Source organism: Phyllobates terribilis, unplaced genomic scaffold, assembly GCF_046119375.1.
Source record: "Phyllobates terribilis strain yellow unplaced genomic scaffold, ASM4611937v1 Scaffold_7__3_contigs__length_470593459, whole genome shotgun sequence".
In the NCBI taxonomy this organism is placed as follows: Eukaryota; Metazoa; Chordata; class Amphibia; order Anura; family Dendrobatidae; genus Phyllobates; species Phyllobates terribilis.
The window spans coordinates 14,980,917-15,005,780 of record NW_027362767.1 but is presented as its reverse complement, the minus strand read 5'-3'; the positions used below and the strand labels follow the sequence as shown (position 1 = coordinate 15,005,780).

General features: G+C 48.6%; 1 protein-coding gene across 2 annotated transcripts in view; it reads left to right on the top strand.

Annotated features, from left to right (window-relative positions):
• BBOF1 (basal body orientation factor 1) overlaps positions 1–24,864 on the top strand; it is a 159,357-nt gene that overhangs the window by 121,727 nt on the left and 12,766 nt on the right. For both annotated transcript variants that reach the window (XM_073638182.1, XM_073638183.1), the window contains 4 exons: positions 19,804–19,948; positions 20,327–20,820; positions 21,830–21,934; positions 24,054–24,119. In XM_073638182.1, the coding sequence (XP_073494283.1) occupies positions 19,804–19,948; positions 20,327–20,820; positions 21,830–21,934; positions 24,054–24,119 (810 nt within the window). The remainder of the gene's footprint in view (positions 1–19,803; positions 19,949–20,326; positions 20,821–21,829; positions 21,935–24,053; positions 24,120–24,864) is intronic.

The window sequence follows — 24,864 nt, the reverse complement described above, 5'->3', positions numbered from 1 at the left end:
GTGTCTGCAATATGAGGGACCTGGATGGGAGACCGTGTCTGCAATATGGGGGACCTGGATGGGAGACCATGTCTGCAATATGAAGGACCTGGATGGGAGACCATGTCTGCAATATGAAGGACCTGGATGGGGGACCATGTCTGCAATATGGGGGACCTGGATGGGAGACCAAATCTGCAATATGGGGGACCTGGATGGGAGACCATGTCTGCAATATGGGGACCTGGATGGGGGACCATGTCTGCAATATGGGGGACCTGGATGGGGGACCATGTCTGCAATATGGGGACCTGGATGGGAGACCATGTCAGCAATATGGGGACCTGGATGGGGGACCATGTCTGCAATATGGGGACCTGGATGGGTGACCATGTCTGCAATATGAAGGACCTGGATGGGGGAACATGTCTGCAATATGAAGGACCAGGATGGGGGACCATGACTGCAATCTGAAGGACCTGGATGAGGGACCATGTCTGCAATATGGGGGGTACCTGGATGAGGGACCATGTCTGCAATATGAAGGACCTGGATGGAAGACCATGTCTGCAATATGGGGGACCTGGATGGGGGACCACGTCTGCAATATGAAGGACCTGGATGGGGGACCATGTCTGCAATATGAAGGACCTGGATCGGAGACCATGTCTGCAAGATGAGGACCAGTTCAAAAGGTGTATAGAAAATAAAATGGTATCACTAAAAATGTCACTTTGTCATGCAAATAATGCGGCCCCCCAAATTAAATGTTTTTCCGTGTGCGGCCCATATGCCCAGCTGAGTTTTAGACCCCTGATCTATATATATATACTGCTAAGTACCACTCCACCTGACAGTCCTGTTTTTTTTTTCCTCTGTGTTGTGTTTGGAGAGGCAAGATCTCCAGACTTGGCAGCTATAGCTCAGTAGGGAGCTGAAGGCTGGATATAACCTGTGTGGGCGACCCGCACACAAATATATGGACTGTGCTATAGTTTATCTTTTGTTTTGCCAAGTAAGACTGTGTTTATTTTGCTGGAGTGCAGGGCTTTATGCTGTTAATAAAGCCTGCAAAGAAATCCCGGATTCCTGAGTCTACTTCTGGAAGTGGCCGAGCGAGTCGTCCTACCACAGGTGGTGTGAGAGTGCTGGCAAGATTCCAGGAACACGTGTACCTGCCACAGAGACCGGTGGATGTCCTGGGTGAAGGCCGCCAGCCAGAGAAGTCCGGCAGCATGGAGGAGCTCGTTATGCACCTGGTGCAGAGCCAACAACAGATGCACCAGCAGCTCTTGCAGAGCCAGCAGAGCATGCACCAGAGCCAGCAGAGCATCAGGAGACAACCAAACTGTTGATGCAACAGATCGAGTTGCAGCAAAAGTCGCAGCAACAGCACCAGCAGGAGCAACAAAAGCACCAGCAGGAGCAGCAACAGCAGATACAGCTTCTGGCGGACGCCATCCAGGGCAGAGCAACCACCCCACCCCCAGGGCCGACTGATGACTCCCACGTCAGGAAGGCGGTAAGACGGGCCATGCAGAAGATGACACCCGGGGATGATGTAGAAGCCTTTCTGACAGTCTTTGAGAGGATGGCTGACCGGGAGAGACTTCCACCTGAACAGTGGGCCGAGGTACTGGTGCCATATTTGTCGGGTGAACCCCAAAAGGCATATTACGACTTGGCACTGTAGGATGCCAAGGAATACGCCAAGCTAAAGACAGAGTGAATATGGTGGTGAGAGCCCAACGAGTCCACCACTGGGCGTATGCCAGCGACAAACCCCCTCGCTCGCAGATGATTGACCTACTGCATCTCGTTCAGAAGTGGTTGCAGCCAGAGTCCTCCACTCCGGCCCAGATGGTTGAGCAGGTGCAGATTGATAGATTCGTGCACTCCCTTCCCAAGTCGGTCCAGACTTGGGTTGCAGAACGCAGATGACTTCATCGGCCTGGTAGAGAGGTATCAGTTAGTTGAGAAATCCCTCGGGAAACTGGAGTCACTTCTTCGTACTGGGATACCCCATAGGGGGCGGGATCACCATGGAAGGGGTCTAGAGCCACCACTGAAGGTGCCACAAGGACTGTTGTTAAAGATATAGTCTGTTGGCGGTGTCACAACCCTTGACACGTAGCCGCCCAGTGTCATATGTCCCCTGAGCCCATGGACTACAGCCTAGAAAGACAGGGTTCCTATTATGCTTATCCATCCTGCAGTGCAGACTGTCGACCCGGCGAGGGGCCGCAGGCATGTGTCATATCCATTAATGGAGTAAAGGTGCTTGGACTTTTGAACTCTGGCAGTCTGGTGACTTTAATCAGAGCTACTCTTCCCCATCAGTTGATCCCTTGCAAAACTGTGGGCGTTCGGTGCATCCATGGCGACGTCAAGGACTATCCCGTGGCCACAGTGACAGTGGGAACAGACTGTGGCGCCCAGTCCCACGAGGTCGGGGTGGTTAAGGACCCGATACATTCCGTCTTACTGGGCCGTGATTTTTCTTTATTTTGGGACTTGTGGGGGAAGGGAACCGGACTAAATAGCATGGGAAAAAACCAGGTTCCTGGAGAAGAACCCCTGACGAAGTCTCAAATAGATGAGTTCCCACTATGCATCCTTGCTGGCGATGAGGGCGAGACTGTGACCGAGGAGGCCGACCTCCATGAGTTAGATCTGTCTGGAGAAAACTTTGCTCAAGTTCGGGACCTGACCTTAAAGGGGGCGTTTGAACAGGTTACTATATGTAATGGGGTTGCCCAAGAGCCGGGGGCCTATACCAGGTTCCCCCACTTTGCAGTTCAGGGGGAGTTGCTGTATCGGGTGGCTAAACTAAGGGGTGTTGAGACAGTGGAGCAGCTGTTAGTGCCAGGACCATACCGACGGAGGGTACTGAATATGGCACACTCACATATTCTGGGGGGACACCTAGGGGTGGAAAAAACTCAGGAGAGAATAGTGAGGAGGTTTTATTGGCCAGGATGTTACCGGGAGATCTTAAACTATTGTAGGTCCTGCCCCACCTGCCAGATAATCGCGCCCACCTCCCACTTCTGTAGCTCCTTAGTTCTACTACCTGTGATAGAAGTTCCCTTTGAGAGGATTGCCATGGACCTTGTGGGCCCCTTAGTTAAATCGGCCCGGGGCCACCAATGTATCTTGGTCATCATGGACTATGTGACCCGGTACCCCGAAGCGGTACCCTTAAGGAACTCGTCCAGTAGGAGCATAGCTCGGGAACTTGTCCACATCTTTGCCAGGACCGGTTGGCCGAAGGAAATCCTGACGGACCAAGGAACCCCATTCATGAGCAAGGTGATGAAGGAGCTGTGTAAAATGCTTCGAATTACCCAGCTGCGAACCTCCGTTTACCATCCGCAGACCGATGGCCTGGTAGAACACTTTAATAAGACTCTGAAAGCAATGCTCAAAAAGGTCGGCGAGAAGGATGGTCAAGACTGGGACTACCTGCTTCCGTTTCTACTGTTTTCTGTCAGGGAAGTTCCCCAAGCCTCCACTGGCTTCTCTCCGTTGAGCTTTTATATGGCCGGCATCCAAGGGGTCTCCTAGATATCACTAAGGAAACCTGGGAGGCCGAGGTCACCCCCCACCGTAGCATCATCGAACATGTCGCCCAGTTACAGGAGAGAATGGCGAAAATGATGCCCATCGTGAAGGAACATCTCCTCCGGGCACAGGAAGCCCAGGCGAGGGTGTATAACCAGTTGGCAAGGCTGAGACAGTTCCAGCCTGGGGATCGCGTTCTGGTTCTCATTCCCACTGTCGAAAGTAAATTCCTGGCCAAGTGGCAAGGCTGTATGAGGTGGTGGAGAAACTCAGTGAAGTGAACTAACGAGTCCACCAGCCTGGCCGAAGAAAGCCGCACCAAGTATACCATGTGAAGTTGCTCAAGCCGTGGTGGGACCGGGAACCGGTGGAAACTCCTTGCCTGGGAGCCGCTCCTGAAGGCAAGGTGGAAGAGGTCACTATAGCAGAGACTCTATAGCTGGCCCAGAAGCAACAATGTCGAGAACTACTACAACGAAATCAGGAATTGTTCTCAGAGTTGCCGGGGCATACTCAGGTGGTAGAGCATGACGTGCTGACAGAGCCACATTTAAGAGTGAATCTGAAGGTGTACTGGATTCCGGAAGCACGCCGGAAGGTGATCTCAGATGTGGTAAAGAGGATGCTAGACCTCGGGGTGATAGAGGAGTCAAAGAGTGGGTGGTTGAGCCCAATCGTCCTCGTGCCAAAACCCAACAGAGAGTGGAGGTTTTGGAATGACTACCGCCGGCTGAATGAGGTGTCCAAGTGTGACGCGTACCCGATGCCCCGCGTCGACGAACTCATCGAGAGGCTTGGACCAGCACGGTACATCACCACTCTTGACCTAATGAAGGGCTACTGGCAGATCCCCATGTCCCAGATGGCCAAGGAGAAGACGGCTTTCTCAACACCTGATGGGTGCTTCCAATATACTCTGATGCCGTTCGGACTACAGGGGGCCCCAGCCACCTTCCAGAGGGCTATGGATCGGATCCTAGCCCCACATAAGAAGTATGCCGCAGCCTATCTTGACGACATTGTAGTCTTTAGCCCAGACTGGGCTAGTCATCTACCTAAGCTACAGGCTGTTCTGGATGCTCTAAAAAAGGCGGGATTTACTATAAATTTGAAAAAAAAATGTGCCGTCGGAAAAGAGGAGGCCAAGTACTTGTGCTATGTCGTTGGAAGAGGCAAAATAAAGCCGCAAGTAAATAAAGTGGAGGCAATCCAGACCTGGCTGAAACCGCTCTTCAAGAAGCAAGTGAGAGCATTCCTGAGAATGGTGGGATATTACCGGTGGTTTATCCCAAATTTTGCCATGATGGCCGCGCCGCTGACTGATCTCCTAAAAGGCACCAGATCAACCATGGTGAAGTGGACGGAGGAAACAGAGACAGCGTTTCAACTGTTGAAGTCAGCACTGTGTAAACAGCCGGTCCTGGTCGCACCAGACTTCAAGAAAGAGTTTAAATATTATTATTATTATTATAAAGAAAAAAAGACCCACACATTGTATTCAAAGCTGAATAAGGGGCCGGTAAAACAATACCGGGCCCAAGCCACAAAAAAGCCTACTCAAACAGCAAGATATCATAAAGGAGAAACATGAGTATTTATGGTATAAAATAGATTTTATTAGAAAAATTTATTATTAAAATGATAATAGTGTAAAGTAATAGTAGAAACAACAAGACATGGGAAAAATGGATCAGGTCAAGCAACACCATGTCCATACACAAGGGGCCCCAATATATCCAATATGGATGACACAGGTAAATATATATGTGTATGAGTTACTACCTCATGCCTCTTGAGAAAGCCCCTTGTGCTCCCAGGCGAAACGCGCATTGGGGCGCGACCTTTTACCTCTGTAGCCCTCAGTGACACCCTGCCCTACCTCTCGGGCCCCCTCCTGTCTTGTGGAGAGTCTCTATGGGTATTATTCATTTCTATTGTAACCCTAATGTTGGTGCATACTTTTTACTGAGGCTGTTAAATCTTACCCAGATATAGTAACTCATACATATATATATTTACCTGTGTCATCCATATTGGATATATTGGGGCCCCTTGTGTATGGACATGGTGTCGCTTGACCTGATCCATTTTTCCCATATCTTGTTGTTTCTACTATGTACTTTACACTATTGTCATTTTAATAAGAATATTTTCTAATAAAATCTATTTTATGCCATGAATACTCATGTTTCTCCTTTATGATTTCAAGAAAGAGTTTGTGGTCCAGACGGACGCTTCAGAGGTTGGTCTAGGAGCCGTACTCTCTCAAGAGATAAATGGGGAAGACCATCCCGTTCTCTATCTGAGCCGGAAGCTTTCGTACTGTGAGAAAAACTACGCAATAGTAGAAAAAGAGAGTTTAGCCATAAAGTGGGCCGTAGATACTCTAATATATTACCTACTAGGCCAGAAGTTTAAGTTGGTGTCAGACCATGCCCCGTTGAGATGGTTGAGGGAAAAGAAGGGTAAAAATGCCAGGGTAACTAGATGGTTCCTAGCTTTTCAGGACTTCAACTTTCATGTAGAGCATAGGCCTGGAAAGTTACACGGGAACGCTGATGTCCTTTCTAGAATTCCCTGTCTGGTATCGGAAGGTGCCCAAATCCCCGGCTTTGAGCAGATGGGGGGGGGGATATGTGACAGGGTCACTGGTATGATTTATGTGGCGAAGTACAGTACAGACCAAAAGTTTGGACACACCTTCTCATTTAAAGATTTTTCTGTATTTTCATGACTATGAAAATTGTACATTCACACTGAAGGCATCAAAACTATGAATTACCACATGTGGAATTATATACTTAACAAAAAAGTGTGAAACAACTGAAAATATGTCTTATATTCTAGGTTCTTCAAAGTAGCCACCTTTTGCTTTGATGACTGCTTTGCACACTCTTGGCATTCTCTTGATGAGCTTCAAGAGGTAGTCACCGGAAATGGTTTTCACTTCACAGGTGTGCCCTGTCAGGTTTAATAAGTGGGAATTCTTGCCTTATAAATGGGGTTGGGACCATCGGTTGTGTTGTGCAGAAGTCAGGTGGATACACAGCTGATAGTCCTACTGAATAGACTGTTAGCTGCTTTTTTCTTGCCATAATACAAATTCTAAGTAAAGAAAAACGAGTGGCCATCATTACTTTAAGAAATGAAGGTCAGTCAGTGCGAAAAATTGGGCAAACTTTGAAAGTGTCCCCAAGTGCAGTTGCAAAAACCATCAAGCGCTACAAAGAAACTGGCTCACATGAGGACCGCCCCAGGAAAGGAAGACCAAGAGTCACCTCTGCTTCTGAGGATAAGTTTATCCAAGTCACCAGCCTCAGAAATCGCAGGTTAACAGCAGCTCAGATTAGAGACCAGGTCAATGCCACACAGAGTTCTAGCAGCAGACACATCTCTTCAACAACTGTTAAGCCCCCGTCTCACATAGCGAGATCGCTAGCGAGATCGCTGCTGTGTCACGGTTTTGGTGACGCAACAGTGACCTCACCAGCGATGTCGCTATGTGTGACACTTTGCAACAATCAGGCCCCTGCTGTGAGGTCGCTGATCGCTGCAAGTGTCCTGGACCATTTTTTGGTCGTTGCTCTCCCGCTGGTCAGCACACATCGCTGTGTGTGACCAGCGGGAGCAGCGATCAGGCTGGTAACTATGGTAAACATCGGGTTACTAGGGGCACACGCGCACCTAGTAACCCGTTGTTTATCATGGTTACGAGCCTGCTAAAGTGAGCGGTAACCTCCCGCTCACTGTAGCAGAGTGGTAACCATGATAAACAACGGGTTACTACGCGCGCGTGTGCCCCTAGTAACCCGATGTTTACCATAGTTACCAGCCTGCTCCTGCTTCAGCAGGCTGGTAACCAGGAGCAGGACCTCGTGGAAAGATTCTTTCCACGATGTCGCTGCTCCCCTGATCGCTGGTGAACCTGCCTGTTTGACAGCTCACCAGCGACCACATAGCGACGCAGCAACGATCCCTGACAGGTTGTATCGTTGTCGGGATTTTTGCAGCGTCGCTAAGTGTGACGGGGCCTTTACGAGGAGACTTTGTGCAGCAGGCCTTCATGGTAAAATAGCTGCTAGGAAACCACTGCTAAGGACAGGCAACAAGCAGAAGAGACTTGTTTGGGCTAAATAACACAAGGAATGGACATTAGACCAGTGGAAATCTGTGCTTTGGTCTGATGAGTCCAAATTTAAGATCTTTGGTTCCAACCACCGTGTCTTTGTGCGACGCAGAAAAGGTGAACGGATGGACTCTACATGCCTGGTTCCCACCGTGAAGCATGGAGGAGGAGGTGTGATAGTGTGGGGGGCTTTGCTGGTGACACTGTTGGGGATTTATTCAAAATTGAAGGCATACTGAACCAGCATGGCTACCACAGCATCTTGCAGCGGCATGCTATTCCATCCGGGTTTACGTTTAGTTGGACCATCATTTATTTTTCAACAGGACAATGACCCCAAACACACCTCCAGGCTGTGTAAGGGCTATTTGACCAAGAAGGAGAGTGATGGGGTGCTACGCCAGATGACCTGGCCTCCACAGTCACCAGACCTGAACCCAATCGAGATGGTTTGGGGTGAGCTGGACCGCAGAGTGAAGGCAAAAGGGCCAACAAGTGCTAAGCATCTCTGGGAACTCCTTCAAGATTGTTGGAAGACCATTTCCGGTGACTACCTCTTGAAGCTCATCAAGAGAATGCCAAGAGTGTGCAAAGCAGTCATCAAAGCAAAAGGTGGCTACTTTGAAGAACATAGAATATAAGACATATTTTCAGTTGTTTCACACTTTTTTGTTAAGTATATAATTCCACATGTGATAATTCATAGTTTTGATGCCTTCAGTGTGAATGTACAATTTTCATAGTCATGAAAATACAGAAAAATCATTAAATGAGAAGGTGTGTCCAAACTTTTGGTCTGTACTGTATGTGTCGCACAGGTTGCTAGCCTGTGTGAACTGAAACCAATAACTTTCTGCCAGCATGTTATATGCTGGTGTTAACTCACATAAAGGGTGTGGTTTTAGGGGAATGACTTAGAGATGGGAGGGACATCATTCCCCATACCTCCGCCTCAGGGTGTGGCTGAGCAACGTTTAAATATTCAGTCCTGTTTTTTTTCTCTGTGTTTTGTTTGGAGAGGCAAGATCTCCAGACTGGACAGCCATAGCTCAGGAGGGAGCTGAAGGCTGGACATAAACTGTAGCACAGTCCATATACAGTGCCTACAAGTAGTATTCAACCCCCTGCAGATTTAGCTGGTTGACACATGCGGAATTAACTTGGCATTGTGACATTTGTACTGTAGATCAGCCTGGAAGTGGGAAATGCACTGCAGCAAATTTTTTTTTTTTTTTTAAAACGTTAAAAGTTAATTCAGAGTGTCATTTATTATTCAACCCCTCAAACCACAAGAATTCTGTTTGGTCCCCCTAAAGTATTAAGAAGTAGTTTAGGCACCAAGAATAATGAGCTTCACATGTGTGGATTAAAGATCTCTTTTGCCAGCCTTTTCTGACTATTTAAGACCCTCCCCAAACTTGTGAACAGCACTCAGACATGGTCAACATGGGAAAGACAAAGGAGCATTCCAAGGCCATCAGAGACAAGATCGTGGAGGGTCACAAGGCTGGCAAGGGGTACAAAACCCTTTCCAAGGAGTTGGGCCTACCTGTCTCCACTGTTGGGAGCATCATCCGTAAGTGGAAGGCTTATGGAACTATTGTTAGCCTTCCACGGCCTGGACAGCCTTTGAAAGTGTCCTCCCGTGCCGAGGCCAGGCTTGTCCGAAGAGTCAAGGCTAACCCAAGGACAACAAGGAAGGAGCTCCGGGAAGATCTCATGGCAGTGGGGATATTGGTTTCAGTCAATACCATAAGTAACGTACTCCACCGCAATGGTCTCCGTTCCAGACGAGCCCGTAAGGTACCTTTACTTTCAAAGCGTCATGTCAAGGCTCGTCTACAGTTTGCTCATGATCACTTGGAGGACTCTGAGACAGACTGGTTCAAGGTTCTATGGTCTGATGAGACCAAGATCGAGATCTTTGGTGCCAACCACACACGTGACGTTTGGAGACTGGATGGCACTGCATACGACCCCAAGAATACCATCCCTACAGTCAAGCATGGTGGTGGCAGCATCATGCTGTGGGGCTGTTTCTCAGCCAAGGGGCCTGGCCATCTGGTCCGCATCCATGGGAAGATGGAAAGCACGGCCTACCTGGAAATTTTGGCCAAGAACCTCCGCTCCTCCATCAAGGATCTTAAGATGGGTCGTAATTTCATCTTCCAACAAGACAACGACCCAAAGCACACAGCCAAGAAAACCAAGGCCTGGTTCAAGAGGGAAAAAGTCAAGGTGTTGGAGTGGCCTAGTCAGTCTCCTGACCTTAACCCAATTGAAAACTTGTGGAAGGAGCTCAAGAATAAAGTCCACATGAGACACCCAAAGAACCTAGATAACTTGGAGAAGATCTGCATGGAGGAGTGGGCCAAGATAACTCCACAGACCTGTGGCGGCCTGATCAGGTCTTATAAAAGACGATTATTAGCTGTAATTGCAAACAAGGGTTATTCCACAAAATATTAAACATAGGGGTTGTATAATAATTGACCCACACTTTTATGTTTAAAATTTAATAAAATTCAACTGAGCAACATAACTTTTTGGTTTGTAAGATTTATGCTTCTGTTCATAAAACCTACTCTCGTTTGCAGTTTGAAGGCTCTAACTTATTTGCATCTTATCAAACCAGCTAAATCTGCAGGGGGTTGAATACTACTTGTAGGCACTGTATGTGTGTGCAGTTCGCCCACACAGGTTATCTTTTGTTTTGTTGTTTTGCCAGGTAAGACTGTGTTTATTTTGCTGGAGTGCAGGGCCTTATGCTGTTAATAAAGCCTGCAAAGAAAACCCGGGTTCCTGAGTCTACTTCCGGAAGTGGCCGAGCGAGTCGTCCTACCACAATATGTGTGTACTGCGGCTGTGTACTGCGTCTTTACACTGCAGCTCCATCCTTCGGCTCCCTACTGCGGCTGCATACTGCAGGTCCGTGCTGCGGCTCCATCCTGTGGCTCCGTACTGCGGCTGCACACTTCGGGTCCGTACTGCTGCTGCATACTGCGGCTCCGTACTGCGACTGTGGCTCCATACTGCGACTGCATATTGCGGGTCCATCCTTCAGCTCCATACTGCGACTCCGTACTGCGGCTCCGTACTGCGGCTGCGTACTGCGGCTGCGTACTGCGGCTCCGTACTCCGACTGCATACTGCGGCTCCATACTGCGACTCCTTTCTGCGGCTGCGTACTGCGACTGCATACTGCGGCTCCATACTGCGACTCCATTCTGCGGCTGCGTACTGCGACTGCATATTGCGGCTCCATCCTTCGGCTCCGTACTGCGGCTCCAAACTGTGGCTCCAAACTGCGGCTCCATACTGCGGCATCCTATTTTTTTCTCGCACCCGCTGCTACTATTTTTTTCACGCACCCAATCAGTATGAGAAAAAAACGTTTCTCTGCGCGGCCTCATTGCAGAACATCAGTCAGTGTGCGATCTGATAAAAAAATCGGATGGCACACGCCTGATTTATACGCTTGTTTGCACGAGCCCTTGGCGGCATTGGACTTCTGGATTGTCATTATTGGTTTATTTTCTACATTCCTATGGACAAATAAAAATAAATCTTGAAAAACCTGTTTAAATGGGTTATCCCAAATTTCTTCTGAATAGGGGATGACTTTCTGTTTGCTGTGGATCTGACCCCCTGGACCCCCACGATCCTGAGGAATGTAGCTTTGAAAAGCACCATGCAAATGCAGCTGTGGTTGATCATACGCACCGCGGCGCCATTCACATGTGGCTCATCAGATAACTCCTTTAAAAGCGAACCTGTCCGCAGGATTTAGCCCTATAAACTAATGGCATGGCCGTAATGGTGTTGCGATGCTGATTTAATCTGATACCTGATGTCAGGGTTCCACAGGGACGACACCGGGAGATCACTCAATATCTCACCGTTGCCATCACTCTGTCAGGATTTCGTAAGGGATTTGCGAGCCCACGATCCCAACTACTCACTACTTATGTATCGGCAAGCGACCAGTGAGCATATGGTGTCACATCTCTGGATTCCAACGCATGGAATATGTGTATACGCCCCCGTACGGTCACTGTCAGCTTCACAATAGCCCAATTATCATTATTCGCTGCTACCACCGTCCAGATTTGAAATATAATACAGGCCTGGTCGGACGCCTGCGTTCTGGTAGCGTATGGCTTTAGGGGAGGGAAAGATTACAGAACAAAAGAAACAACTATTAAATTTTATATTTAATCCAAAAGGGAGGCTGTGTTTAGGAAAAATATACAAGACTTTACAAAAGGGGACAATACAGTACATATGCAGTTTCAGAAATAAAACAGGATTAAAGAAGAAACTTACTATATAGTTCGCAGAGACGACTCAATATAGCCTGAGGGGAGCTCTCCTATGACCGTTCAGCGGAATGTGACCCCTTGCTTATGATACATATACTCCTTGCAATGAGTGCTCATCTATTCTCTGTGGATTATTTTATGCCTAAGGGGATCTGCCCACACACCCCCTGTGCAGACATCACATGGGCTGGACTCCAGCCTCTACATTTTTATTAAGATATTGAAAAAGGAGGAAAAATGAGTATTGCGGCATAAAATACATAATTTTATTCAATCAAGATTACATAATGGCGAGTACAAAAAATCACATGACATGATAGGAGATATAAAGTGCAAGGTGACATGCACCTCTTGAAAAAGATTGGCGAAACGCGCGTCGGGGCGCGTCGTCATCCTCATCACCACACCTGTTGGTGGGTCACTCCTGGGTGAGTTTTACAGGGGATACTATAAATGTCAGGGGGTTGGGATAAGTATTAAAGGGGATTACCTATACGTTTGGGCTTCAGAGCTCTCCATTAGCACTCAGCAGCATACTACTAAGCATTTATCCCTACAAAACTTTCCTGATAGATATTCGAACTCCCATCATTTACATTTATATGGAGGTATCTACATCTGCACAACTTGCATGACCCATCATCCGTGTGACCCTCTGATACCTGGCACCTTGCACTTTATATCTCCTATCATGTCATGTGACTTTTTGTACTCGCCATTATGTAATCTTGATTGAATAAAATTTTTTCTTTTATACCACAATACTCATTTTTCCTCCTTTTTCAATATATTTATCATATGAGTAGGCAACAATCGGTCCAACATCTGGTACTTATGACCAGACACCATGGTTCGTCCAGCTTTGTAAGGTGGGGGCACTGTTTGTTTATTTTTATTAAGATATCTATTTTTTGTGATAAGTTATCACTGGTTGATCGCAGAAGCTTGCAAGCGACGCCATTTTTTCCGTCATGATTTTAGCTTTCTTTAGAGACCACAAATGGCGTAACTGCGATCCGTTATTCTGGTACTTTTGCGCTACAGCTCCGCGGAGGGGCTTACAGTGACGGGAAAATATCCATATTGTTCCCTAGCTGACCCTGTCACTAAAAATATAGGCCCCAATATTATCGGAATTATGGAACTTACAATATTCAATATTTCGTGTCGGTGCCCAAAAGTCTGGAGACTTTGGTTAGATCCCTTTGACATCCTGGGAATTAAACTTCTTCAGCTACATGCAAATTGTCGCAAGCCTGTGTCTAATTATCCCCTGCTTCTGCCAGGGGGAAATACCCTCGCATTTTAATTAGGCTGGTAGCACCTCTCTTGTGCCAGCAGTTGTTTAAGTTACTTCTGCTGTGGGTGATAATTTGAAGAGAGATTGCTCTTTAGATTGTCAGCTCTTTTCTTCTGAAAAATGGTGGATAAGGGAGGGGTGAAGAGGGGTTTGGGAGAAATTGTTAATATTTTCTTAATATCTCCCTCACACCTGATGTAAAGGGATCCGCTCAGTGGTTGTTTAATACTCACCTTATGAAGTTTTCAGAAAATTATATCTTGTGTACTTCAGTATACTTCGGGGTGGGACTTGGCGGCAGGGTCCTCTTCACACTCCCCGCCCCCCCACTAGCCTCCTCTGTTTCTTTTGCAGGTTATTGATTACTCAGTAACCTGCCTCCTTTTTAAAATTCAGCGCAGGACTTCAATAAAATGGCGCTGGAGGTGGCGCATGCACAGATCGAGATCTCGGCTTAGTTCAGAGCTGAGATCTCGATCTGTGCATTGGCCACCTCTGGCGCCATTTAAACCCTGCCCCTATGTCCCACCCTGAAGCACACAAGACGTAATTTTCTAAAAACTTCATAAGGTGAGTATTCAGCAGCCACTGAGTGGATCCCTTCACATCCGGTATCAGATTAATCAGGATCACAGCGCCATTATAGCCATGCCTTTAATTTATAGGGCAAAATCCTGCTGACAGGTTTGCTTTAAGAGAGTGGTGAGGGGCACGATAACTTAAAAGCAAAATTCGCTTATTGGGGCTGATGGGTGTTATAGTATGTGGGCTGGTGGGGTTTGTGCGGCAGGGCTGCTTTTTTGTCCCAGTCTGGCCCTGTATACTTCCATCGCACTCCCCTCTCTCTATGATCTAGGATGTGCATGATCAGCAAATTCAGAGTATGTGAAAACACTGCAGCCACCAGTCACCCCCAAATGACCAAGTAATACTGCAGAGAATGAAGTTCTAAACCTGGACATACACATTAGAGAAAAGCCTGCCAAATCTGCTAGTATAAATAGTCTCTGACTACCTCCATCAGCTAATGATGGGAAACTGGGTTAGTTAAAATTAGTTTTCAATCCTGTGAAGATCTGAGGTTGCGGGATGTAATTATCACCTAAGCTGGTTAACAATGCAACTATTTTTTATTCCTTATATCCATGGTTTTACAACAACTCCAGGAAAATGGCCAATATTCATTGCCCCCAGTCCACAATATCCCCACCCTGGGGCGATGGTTCCATTGACTTTGTACCAGGCCATACTCACTGTCTCCCATCTTTTGTTTGGCCCACAGATTTTGTATCTTCAGCCAGTATAGTCTGTAGCCACAGTCCACTCTCCTCCAGACGACAGATAAAATGATAGAAGCACAGGTATCCAATAGCAGCATGTAAAGCAATCTCCTGGCTGGCCTTATGTATACATAAGATTCAACCAGCATGTCTTCCTCTGCTTACGGTCACTGAATGAAAGCATTGATTCTTGAAGCTGAACACTTTGGAAGTCAAATTAGTGCACTTAAACTAACGAGCAAGCAAATCTCTAATAAAACACAATAATAAGATCAACCGGTGCTCCATGTTGGAAAAAGTCTGCATCCCTTAGAGCCATGGACTCTGATCTACGTGCATTGGTTCAATAATCTTAGAGCAAGGCCAGCTTCTCACACTCCTCCCCCACTTTTTCAGCACAGACTCAAATGTAAGAGGTTTCACCTTCATGAGAATGAACTTTTGTATCATCCAGTTTCCACAAAGCATATTCCATGTTGTCTTTGCGAATAAACTTCACAGTCCCCATTCCACCCTGGTGTACATCAGCATAGTAGACCTCTCCAGCTTCTCTCATATGATCTTTCAGATCCTGCCAACTCCCTAATGGGGGAAGCCTTGAGACGAGGACTTTGTATTCAGTTCGCTGGGACATGGGTATGTTCCTCCCTCGGTGTCCTCCATATCCTCCCCCTGATCCCCGGTTTGTCCTGGGAAACTCCACACCTACCCTATGAGAACCAAACTTCCAAACTTGTATCCATTACAACCAACCCCAGAGTGCTAACCCCCAGCTAGGGAGATGGTCACTTGGCAGCCTGGTAAATCATGTTCTGGGGGTACAATATCTGGGCTGACTAGGGTGATGGTAGACCCAGTGTCCTGAAGTCCCTGAGCCTCCTCCCTGATGTAATTTACCTCCCCCATGTCACGTTCCGTCATGGTAACAGTCATTGCATTTTGTGCATTACTCACCACAGGTGGTGGGTTAGTCGGCATGTTGAGATCGCTCTATTCCCTCTCAGCTGACGCGGTCCTTGGCTTAGGGTTACGACATTGGCCCAGTGGCTCACAACCCTGCTCCTATGTCGTTTACCAGAAACATCTACTGGTAGGTGCCGCACTACTCCTACATCCACCATTCCATGACTGTGACCCTAATGTAGTAGGGCCCTCTGAACGTTCAAAGCTTCTCCTCCAGCTATGTTGACTAACATACGGCTGCCAGGGACAAGACATTGGTCCGGTACTAACTGTTCTTTGATTAATGTGACTGAGGCTCTGGAGTCACAGAGCCCCGCAGCCTCCACGCCCTCTACCCACACCGGCTGCAGATGCTGGTTAATGGACTCTGAGGTGTCCCATCTAGTCCGGGACACTTGTCCTTGTACCACATATGCCTCTTCTTCTTCCGCTAGGGGTAGGGAGATCCTCTCTCCTCCAGCATTCCAGCCCCATTGCAGCACAGTGTTCACTGGTTGGAGACTTGGGTGATGTGGGCTAGAAAGTTCCTGGCATTCACTGGCAAAGTGTCCCATGTGTCCACAGTTATGGCAGCTTAACCCTCCTCGCCCTGACACGGGCCGTACTTGGTGGCTTGGGTAACCTCCCCCTCTTTGTGAAGTCTGAAACCCCTTCAGTTTCTCCTCTGGCTAGTCCATGGGTCTCGCTGGCCTCCCTGTAAGGTCCTGTCCTAACTCGCTGGGGCTGTACTTCCACGTTGCCCTGGTCGATTAGCTGACCAATCATCTGCCAATCTTGCAGCTTCATCCAGGTTGAGTGGTTTTCTATCCGCCACCCATTCTTTAAGTCACCTGGGAGCTTGGACATAAATTGTTCCAGCATGAATATGGTCAAGACTTGTTCTGCTTCCCGAGCCCTCAGTCCTTCTATCCATCGAGTGTATACCATTCGTCGTGTGTTGGCAAACTCCCATTGCGTGTATGCACCAGGCTTGTCAGTCTCTCGAAACTTCCTCCAGTACGTTTCAGGCATGATGGCATACCTCTCTAGCACTGCGCTGTGAATGGTATAATAACATCTCTGATCCTCAGAAGACAAGTTATTAAAACTTTTCTGGTCAGGCCAACGCTCAAAAATCTGGGCCAGTCACTAACTGACACCTCATGGAGCAGGCAGAGGTTTCCAAACAACTGGAGATGTTCATCAATATCCGAGGTGTTCTCATTGAACTGTGGTATATCCCAGGTACCTTAAAGATGTAGGCCCCTCTCTCCTGTTATCCGCTGTCCTCTGCGCCGGGGCGGGTAGGGGTACTGCTACATGCACACCCAGATATTTGCTTAACACTGCCGCCCGCTCTATCGCCATGGCTCGCTCTCCTAGCATGTCCAGCATCCGCCTCAACTCAGTCAGTCGATCATCCACCATCTTGATGACAGCCCTAGGCTGTTGTCCCTCCATGGAGATGCCCTCCTCCACGTCTGAACTGACCTCCTCCTGTGGTTGTTCATGGTCCCAATCGAACAAGCGTTGTAATAGGGTCTCCCGGTTGTCCTCCAGCAACCACTCTAACTCTCTCCCAGAGCAAAGGGCTCTCAGCTCCTCCTTCTTGAGCCTCTTGTAGATGGAGTCTGCCATCTCGTCTGCCAAGTCACCGCTCAGTAACATTCCCGGGTATGCTGTCCAGAGATAGGTGATCCCAACCGCTGCCACCACTTGTGAAAATCTGAGGTATTTACAACCCACAATCACCTACGCAGGTTAGTGATAGGATGAGAGTGATTGTTCATTAGCATTCTGCACCCGTGTTAGCTCCTTCTAACAAAAGGGGGCTGGCTGCGTCCTGTTGTGCATTTTCCTTGACATCTTAGCTGGTAACAACCATTGCCTTTTTGCTGTTTTCTAATTTGATTTTGGAATTTTTAAAAAATTCTGTGTATTGTTCTGGCTGTGCTGTTTATTTTTAACGATAGAGTAGGGACTCGCAAAATCGTGGGGATCCTTGACGGGGGTTGCAAGCTTACTTATTTTAGCCAAAATATTAACTAATACCTCATATGATATTTTTGCACTTTTTTTATCTGACAGGGCGCAGCCGGGCCCATTAATGGTGACCTTGTGAATTAGGGGCTGGCACCTCTCTGATGCACGGATAGGGTGCCAGGCATCCCGCATAGTCGAATAGTAGGGGCGTGTAATAGGATGCTGGCCAGGCACTGTGCCGCATGTGTGTGACCTGCACCCTATTGCAAGTTTCATCTGTGTGCAGTTTTAGTGCTAGGCAATCACCCCCTCCATGGAGTAAGAGGATGAGAGTGATTTTCATCATCATTTTGCACCTGTGTTACCTCCTTCTAACAAAAGGGGGCCCGCTGCGTCCTGCTGTGCATTTTCCTTGACATCTTGGCTGGTAACTGCCATTGCCTTTTTGTTGTTTTAGAATTTAATTTTGGAATTTTTAAAAAATTCTGTTTATTGTTCTGGCTGTGCTGTTTATTTTTTATTCCTTACATCCATTGTTTTACAACTCCAGGTAAATGGCCAGCCAAAATACATTGCCCTCAGTTCACAAGATCCCCTCCCTGGCGCGGTAGTTCCACTGCTTTTGTACCAGGCGATATTCACTGTCTCCCAACTTTTGGTTGGCCCACACATTTTGTATCTCCAGCCACTATAGTCTGTATTCTGGAGGAGCGTGGACTGTGACTACAGATAAAACGATAGAAGCACAGGTATCCAGTAGCTACAGTCTTTAAGAAAATTCATGAAATCCAGACGACAGATCCCACAACTGTAGCGTGTTTATCCAGCCCAGTCAGCAACCGATCTCCAAACTCCATAGGCCATCCATCCATGGGCTCCAGGACCTCAGCCTAGATCCTCTCCCTTTAACATCATTCCACTCTCTCACTAAACATGTGGCTTATTCCTCCCTCCCTGGGAGCAGCCCCCTGAATGGGCAGAAGTGTTCACACCCTCTCCCCCAAAGCTAACTGTGCATTGGTGGAGGTATCTCACTCAGCTTGAGCCCCATCACCTGGGACTGCATGTGAGACTCCCTGTGGCGACTGCTTCCCTGGGTCTTCTATCCCCATCCACACAATGGGACTAGTGGCTGGGAGAACAATGGTTTGAGGCCCCTGTTATATTAGTGAGATTAATGGAATGATTGCTTTACATTTACCTTTAGCAATCTCCTGGCTGGCCTTATGTGTACATAAGATCCAACCAGTATGTCTTTCTCTGCTCATTCTCACTGAATGGAAACATTAATTCCTGAAGTGAACAATTTCCAAGTGAAATTAGTGCACTTAAACTAACTAGCAAGCAAATCTCTAATAAAACACAATAATAAGATTGACAGAACTGGTGCTCTGTGCTGGAAAAAGTCTACATCCCTTAGAGCTGTGGGATTGGTCCAATAATCTTTAGCAAGTGGCCAGCTCCGTATAAATCCTTTATGGAGATAAGCTGCAGAAGAGTCTAGAGATTGTGGAGGACTGAGGTGGCTGGAGGTCCAAGGGGTCTGGAAGACGAGGAATAGGGCATGGGAATGAAAAGGACAGGGGGACCTGAATGGGGAGGACGATCAAGAAGTCTGGATAAGGACAAAGGAATCTGTAGGAGGACAGAGAGGTCATGAGGAGAGTGGGATCTGGAGGAAGATGAAGAAAAGCCAGGGGTTTAGAGGAGGAAGGGGACAGATGGTTATGGAGGAGGAAGGGGACAAATAGGTCTGGAGGAGGACAAAGGGGCCTGAAGGAGGAGAAGTAGAACACAGCGATGTGGAGCAGGTAGAGAAAAGCAGGTGTCTGGAGGAAAAAGAAGGAGGGGTCTAAAAGAGAAGTAGGACAGGGGGGTCTGGAGTAGGTAGGGAAAAACACGTCTGGAGCAGGTGGAAGGGTCTGGAGGAGGAGGAAAAGGAAACAGGAGTATGGAAGAGGATACAGGGGTCTGGAGGAAGAGAAGCAGAACAGAGGGGTCTACAGGGAGAAGAAAATGATACAGAAGTCTGGAGGAGGAAAGGACAGAGAGGTCTGAAGGATGACAGGGGGGGTCTGAAGGAGGCAGAGGATAGAGAGGGTCTGGGGGAGGATGAAGAAGACATGGGTTTAGCGGAGGAAGAAGAAACAGGAGTATAGAAGAGGACTGAGGCGTCTGGAGGATGATCAAGGGCGTCTGAAGGAGGCAGAGGGGGTCTGGAAGAGGGCAGAGGGAGGGATCTACAGGAGGAGGTAGAGGAGTCTGGATCTTGGTCAGAATATGTGGTTTGCTCTTTTCACCATTCAGGCAGTTGGGTGATGTTGGAAGATCAGTCTTTACGGAGAATGTGCGTCTGAGGGAAGCCATTTCTTATCACATGAACCAGTCCCATGAGCTCCAGAAAACGCTGCTACAGCTGCAGGATGAGAAGAAGCGGTTGCTACAGGACAAGGTCAGCACGGCTCTTTTCTGTATTAGCCATGAGATTTATTCTCTGCTGCATTATAGGGACAATGGGGTTTTTAGCTCTTATCTGTCCCCCCTCCCCCCGGGACACCATGTCACGTGCCAGTTATGTGGATATGACATGTACAACCCACATAAACATTACCGCTGATGAAGTAGCCATCATCATGGATGTGGTATTGCTCATTGTCAGCACCTGTTTCAGCAGGATAAGGTCTGTATTTATTCCATGGCGGAGTTGGACCTTTTCTACTAGCTGTAGAACTTCCCCCATACATGGCTGTGGCTGGGGTAGCGGTGTTCATTCAGCTGATAGAGCTACAGACTATTTACACACTCTTCACCTCTCTTTTTTCTTGCACAGGAGACCAATCAACAGCTTCTTGAGGAAAAGATCCACCAAGTAGCAGAGAGGAATAGCCAGATCCAAGCATTTCAGCTGAGGCTCAGGACCTTGGAGAGTGCTCTGGAGAACAATCAGCAGAAGGAGCAAACCCTGCCCACAACACAGAAACAACTCCAGCCCAGGACAGATCCAGCAGGAAACATGGACCTGCTAATGCTGCAGCAAACTCTAGAGCTGAAAGACCGAGAGATGAAGCGGGTGAAGAGGCTGGCCCACAACCTCCTGCAGGAGAGGACGCAGGTGGAACGCTTCTTCCTGGAGGCGCTGGAGCATGTGAGGCAGGAGATCAAGTCAAGCAGGACCTATTATCAGAAGGTGGCTCAAGTGGCGTATCACAGCCAGATGAGGAAGGCAGCGACAGGGGCTGAGCAGTACCCCAAAATCCGCACCTTTCACCACAAAAAGCACAGCAGCAATGATGTGAGCCATGATCTGATGGCAGCCGATAACTGGTAATGTACTGACATCGAACTGAGAACTGCATCCCTACACCAGATCACTGTGCACCAGGCTCGTTACACGAGTATAGTGCTATTCGACATTAAGAATTCATCCCTGGGTACCTGAGGCATCCTAGCCCAAGAATATATTCCTCAGAACTTCCACTTGCATTCAGCACCTGCCACCTATGTTTCTAGTCTATCCTGCCCCCATTACACAGCCATATATGCTACCCATGACACCATACTAGGCTGGTCTTCACTCTTCACATTTGTGCCACCCTTGTCTGCTGCCTCAATCATAGCCTGTACCCTCTCAGGATCTAGGCCTCCTTGCCATACTGGCCTGCACACTCTTGGCACTGAGGGTAACTATGCCTTCCTGGCCCACTCACTTGGCACCTAGGGCGTCTGTGCAACCAAAGTCCACTCCCTGTTGGCACCTAGGACAACGGTGCCATTCTGCCCTGCTCAATCTCAGCATCTAAGGTGACTTTGCCATCCTGACCTGCTAGGACATCTGTCTCACTCTGGTTTACTCCTCAGCACCTAAGACGTCTGTGCCACCCCGACCTGCACCCAGGGCACATCTGCCATGACACGGCCCCACTGTCAATATTCGGTCAGTATCTATTCTCAGGAGTGGGAGCCAAAACCAGGAGTGGGTGATAAATGCAGAATTGGTGACTTGTTTCTATTCTACCTTTTCTTTGATTGTTCCTCACCTGGTTTTGGCTCCCACTCCTGAGAAAAAATACTGACCGAATACTGACCAAATACTGATAGTGGGGCAGTAGCCTAATACTACTAAACATACAGGCAATAATGAAAACTTTACCCCTACTCACGGCCTCTCGGTCCCCCACACCATGCTGGAGTGTGCCAGTGTCTGTGGCATGCCACTCAGTGGTTCTTCCATTGGTACACTCGGATAGCCTAGACATAATATAGATCATGTAAACCCCCCACACTCCTCTACGGCTGTATCCCAATCTGATCATGAACTTGGGCTGTTTTATAGGTCACATGTTCAGAGTGGAAGAGCGGATATTAAAGATCTGACGTGGGAGCAAAAGGAGAAAGTTCTTAGACTGCTGTTTGCCAGGATGAATGGCTCGGTCATTGGGTAAGGGTGTCTGTGTAACCCTAACCATTCACTCCATAGATTAAAAAAACTCAGTCAGGTCCTGGCGGATCAAGTGGTAAAATGGTAAAAATCAATTCTTTAAGTAATGTCAAGGCATGTTCACACATTGCAGATTTACTGTGGATTTTCCAAAATGTACCCATGTATTCATGCATTAACGGGAACCTGTCTGCAGGATTTTGCGAAGTAAACTCCAGGCAGTGTCATGTTGGGGCTGCTACACTGATTAATATGACACCTGAGGTGAAGAAATCTGACTTGTGGTTCTTGTGTAATCAGTGTTTGCAGTTGTGCGTTAATGATCTGCTCGTGAGTGTAGATGGGTCTTATCCTGGTGCTCTAGGCCCGATCAGCAAGATCAACCACAGGACGCACCGGAGCACAAGCATGTTCCTCATCATAGAGACAGCCAGACAGACTTCACCACAGGAGCACAGAGTACGTCAGCAACCCCACCCCAGCAGCAGACAGTATGTCAGCGACTGCACCACATCAGTGGCAGCGTCTCTGGAGGGGGCTGTGTACGGTTGAGTGGTTGATGTATAAGAGAGAGGCAGTCGGTCTGTCTGGCTGTCTCTATGATGACACAAACTTGTGCTCCGGGCGGCCTGTGGTCTTATCTTGCTGATCAGGCCTAGAGCACCAGGATAAGACCCATCTACAGTCCAGCCCCGGCTCACGAGCAGATCATTAACTCACAACTGCAAACACTGATTACACAAGAACCTCAATATGGATTTCTTCACCTCAGGTATCATATTGATCAGTGTAGCAGCCCCAACATGACAATGCCTGGAGTTTACTTAGCAAAATCCTGCAGACAGATTCCCTTTAAGCACCATCAATAATTTGCTGAACATTTTTATTTGAAAACGGAGCTGTGGTGTGGAAATCATAGCAGATCCAAAACAAAAGCAAAGTGCATATTTAACGTATCTATTTTGCTGCAGATGCGCAGGGGAAATATCTGTCATATTTGAATATACTTTTATAGGGCATCCATGGGTCCGGTGTAAGAGATGTGGTTTTTTTTTTGGTTGCACAACCGGCCTCAGCCCTCCGCCTGCAACCCGCTTCCCGTCGGCCTCAGCCCTCCTCCTGCAACCCACCTCCCGTCGGCCTCAGCTCTCCGCCTGCAACCCGCCTCCCGTCGGCCTCAGCCCTCCGCCTGCAACCCGCCTCCCGTCGGCCTCAGCCCTCCGCCTGCAGCCCGCCTCCCGTCGACCTCATCCCTTCGCCTGCAATCCGCCTCCCGTCGGCCTCATCCCTTCGCCTGCAATCTGCCTCCCGTCGGCCTCATCCCTTCGCCTGCACTCTGCCTCCCGTCGGCCTCAGCCCTCCGCCTGCAACCCGCCTCCCGTCGACCTCAGCCCTCCGCCTCCCGTTGACCTCATCCCTTCGCCTGCAATCCGCCTCCCGTCGGCCTCATCCCTTCGCCTGCAATCTGCCTCCCGTCGGCCTCAGCCCTCCGCCTGCAACCCGCCTCCCGTCGGCCTCAGCCCTCCGCCTGCAGCCCGCCTCCCGTCGGCCTCAGCCCTCCGCCTGCAGCCCGCCTCCCGTCGGCCTCAGCCCTCCGCCTGCAGCCCGCCTCCCGTCGGCCTCAGCCCTCCGCCTGCAATCCGCCTCCCGTCGGCCTCATCCCTTCGCCTGCAATCTGCCTCCCGTCGGCCTCAGCCCTCCGCCTGCAATCCGCCTCCCGTTCGGCCTCATCCCTCCGCCTGCAACCCGCCTTTCATTGGTCTTATCCCTCCGCCTGCAACCCGCCTTTCATTGGTCTTATCCCTTCGCCTACAAGAGGTGAATAATAGCAGTTTTTTCATTATTTTAGAGCTTTAGCAGCAGTTTTAAAAAATGATAAATTGGCTTTATCTTTTTCTGAAAGTCGGCTGGCGCTACTTCTGAGATACCAACATGGAACGTGTTTGGTGATAAGGCCCCTGATGGTAAATGTCAGGTAGAAGCAGTATTAGACTTTTTTGATTTCATCTAATTTACTAATTATAGTGGTCCTACTGGTGTTTGATTGCTCTGTGACTTTTCACCATCCAGTCCTTCTTAGACCTTGAAATAAACACACATATTTTTTTACCATCACCAGGAAAAGAAGTGATGCGAGAGAAGAGACCAATCAAGATGGCGTAACTACAGAGGAGCCGCGTGCAAGGTGAGAGGGTCATCCATTCAGGATGAGTAGTAATATTGCACCACATACCTCTTTGACGTAGAGGAACTCCTTAGTTTGGTTTAATATACAACGTGTCCCTCTGAAAAGAGCTGAGAATATCCAGCTTCTGTAGGAGGTAATGTGGCAAGTAAATTTAGGGTCAGTAGTAGATAAGGTGACCAGTAGATCTGACCTCGGTAGTAGGTAAGGTGGCTGCGGTGACCAGTAGATCTGACCTCGGTAGTAGGTAAGGTGGCTGCGGTGACCAGTAGATCTGATCTCGGTAGTAGGTAAGGTGGCTGCGGTGACCAGTAGATCTGACCTTGGTAGTAGGTAAGGCGGGGGCCAGTAGATCTGACCTTGGTAGTAGGTAAGGCGGGGGCCAGTAGATCTGACCTCGGTAGTAGGTAAGGTGGCTGCGGTGACCAGTAGATCTAACCTCGGTAGTAGGTAAGGTGGCTGCAGTGACCAGTAGATCTGACCTCGGTAGTAGGTAAGGCGGCGGCCAGTAGATCTGACCTCGGTAGTAGGTAAGGTGGCTGCGGTGACCAGTAGATCTGACCTCGGTAGTAGGTAAGGCGGCGGCCAGTAGATCTGACCTCGGTAGTAGGTAAGGTGGCTGCGGTGACCAGTAGATCTGACCTCAGTAGTAGGTAAGGCGGCGGCCAGTAGATCTGACCTCGGTAGTAGGTAAGGCGGCGGCCAGTAGATCTGACCTCGGTAGTAGGTTAGGCGGCGGCCAGTA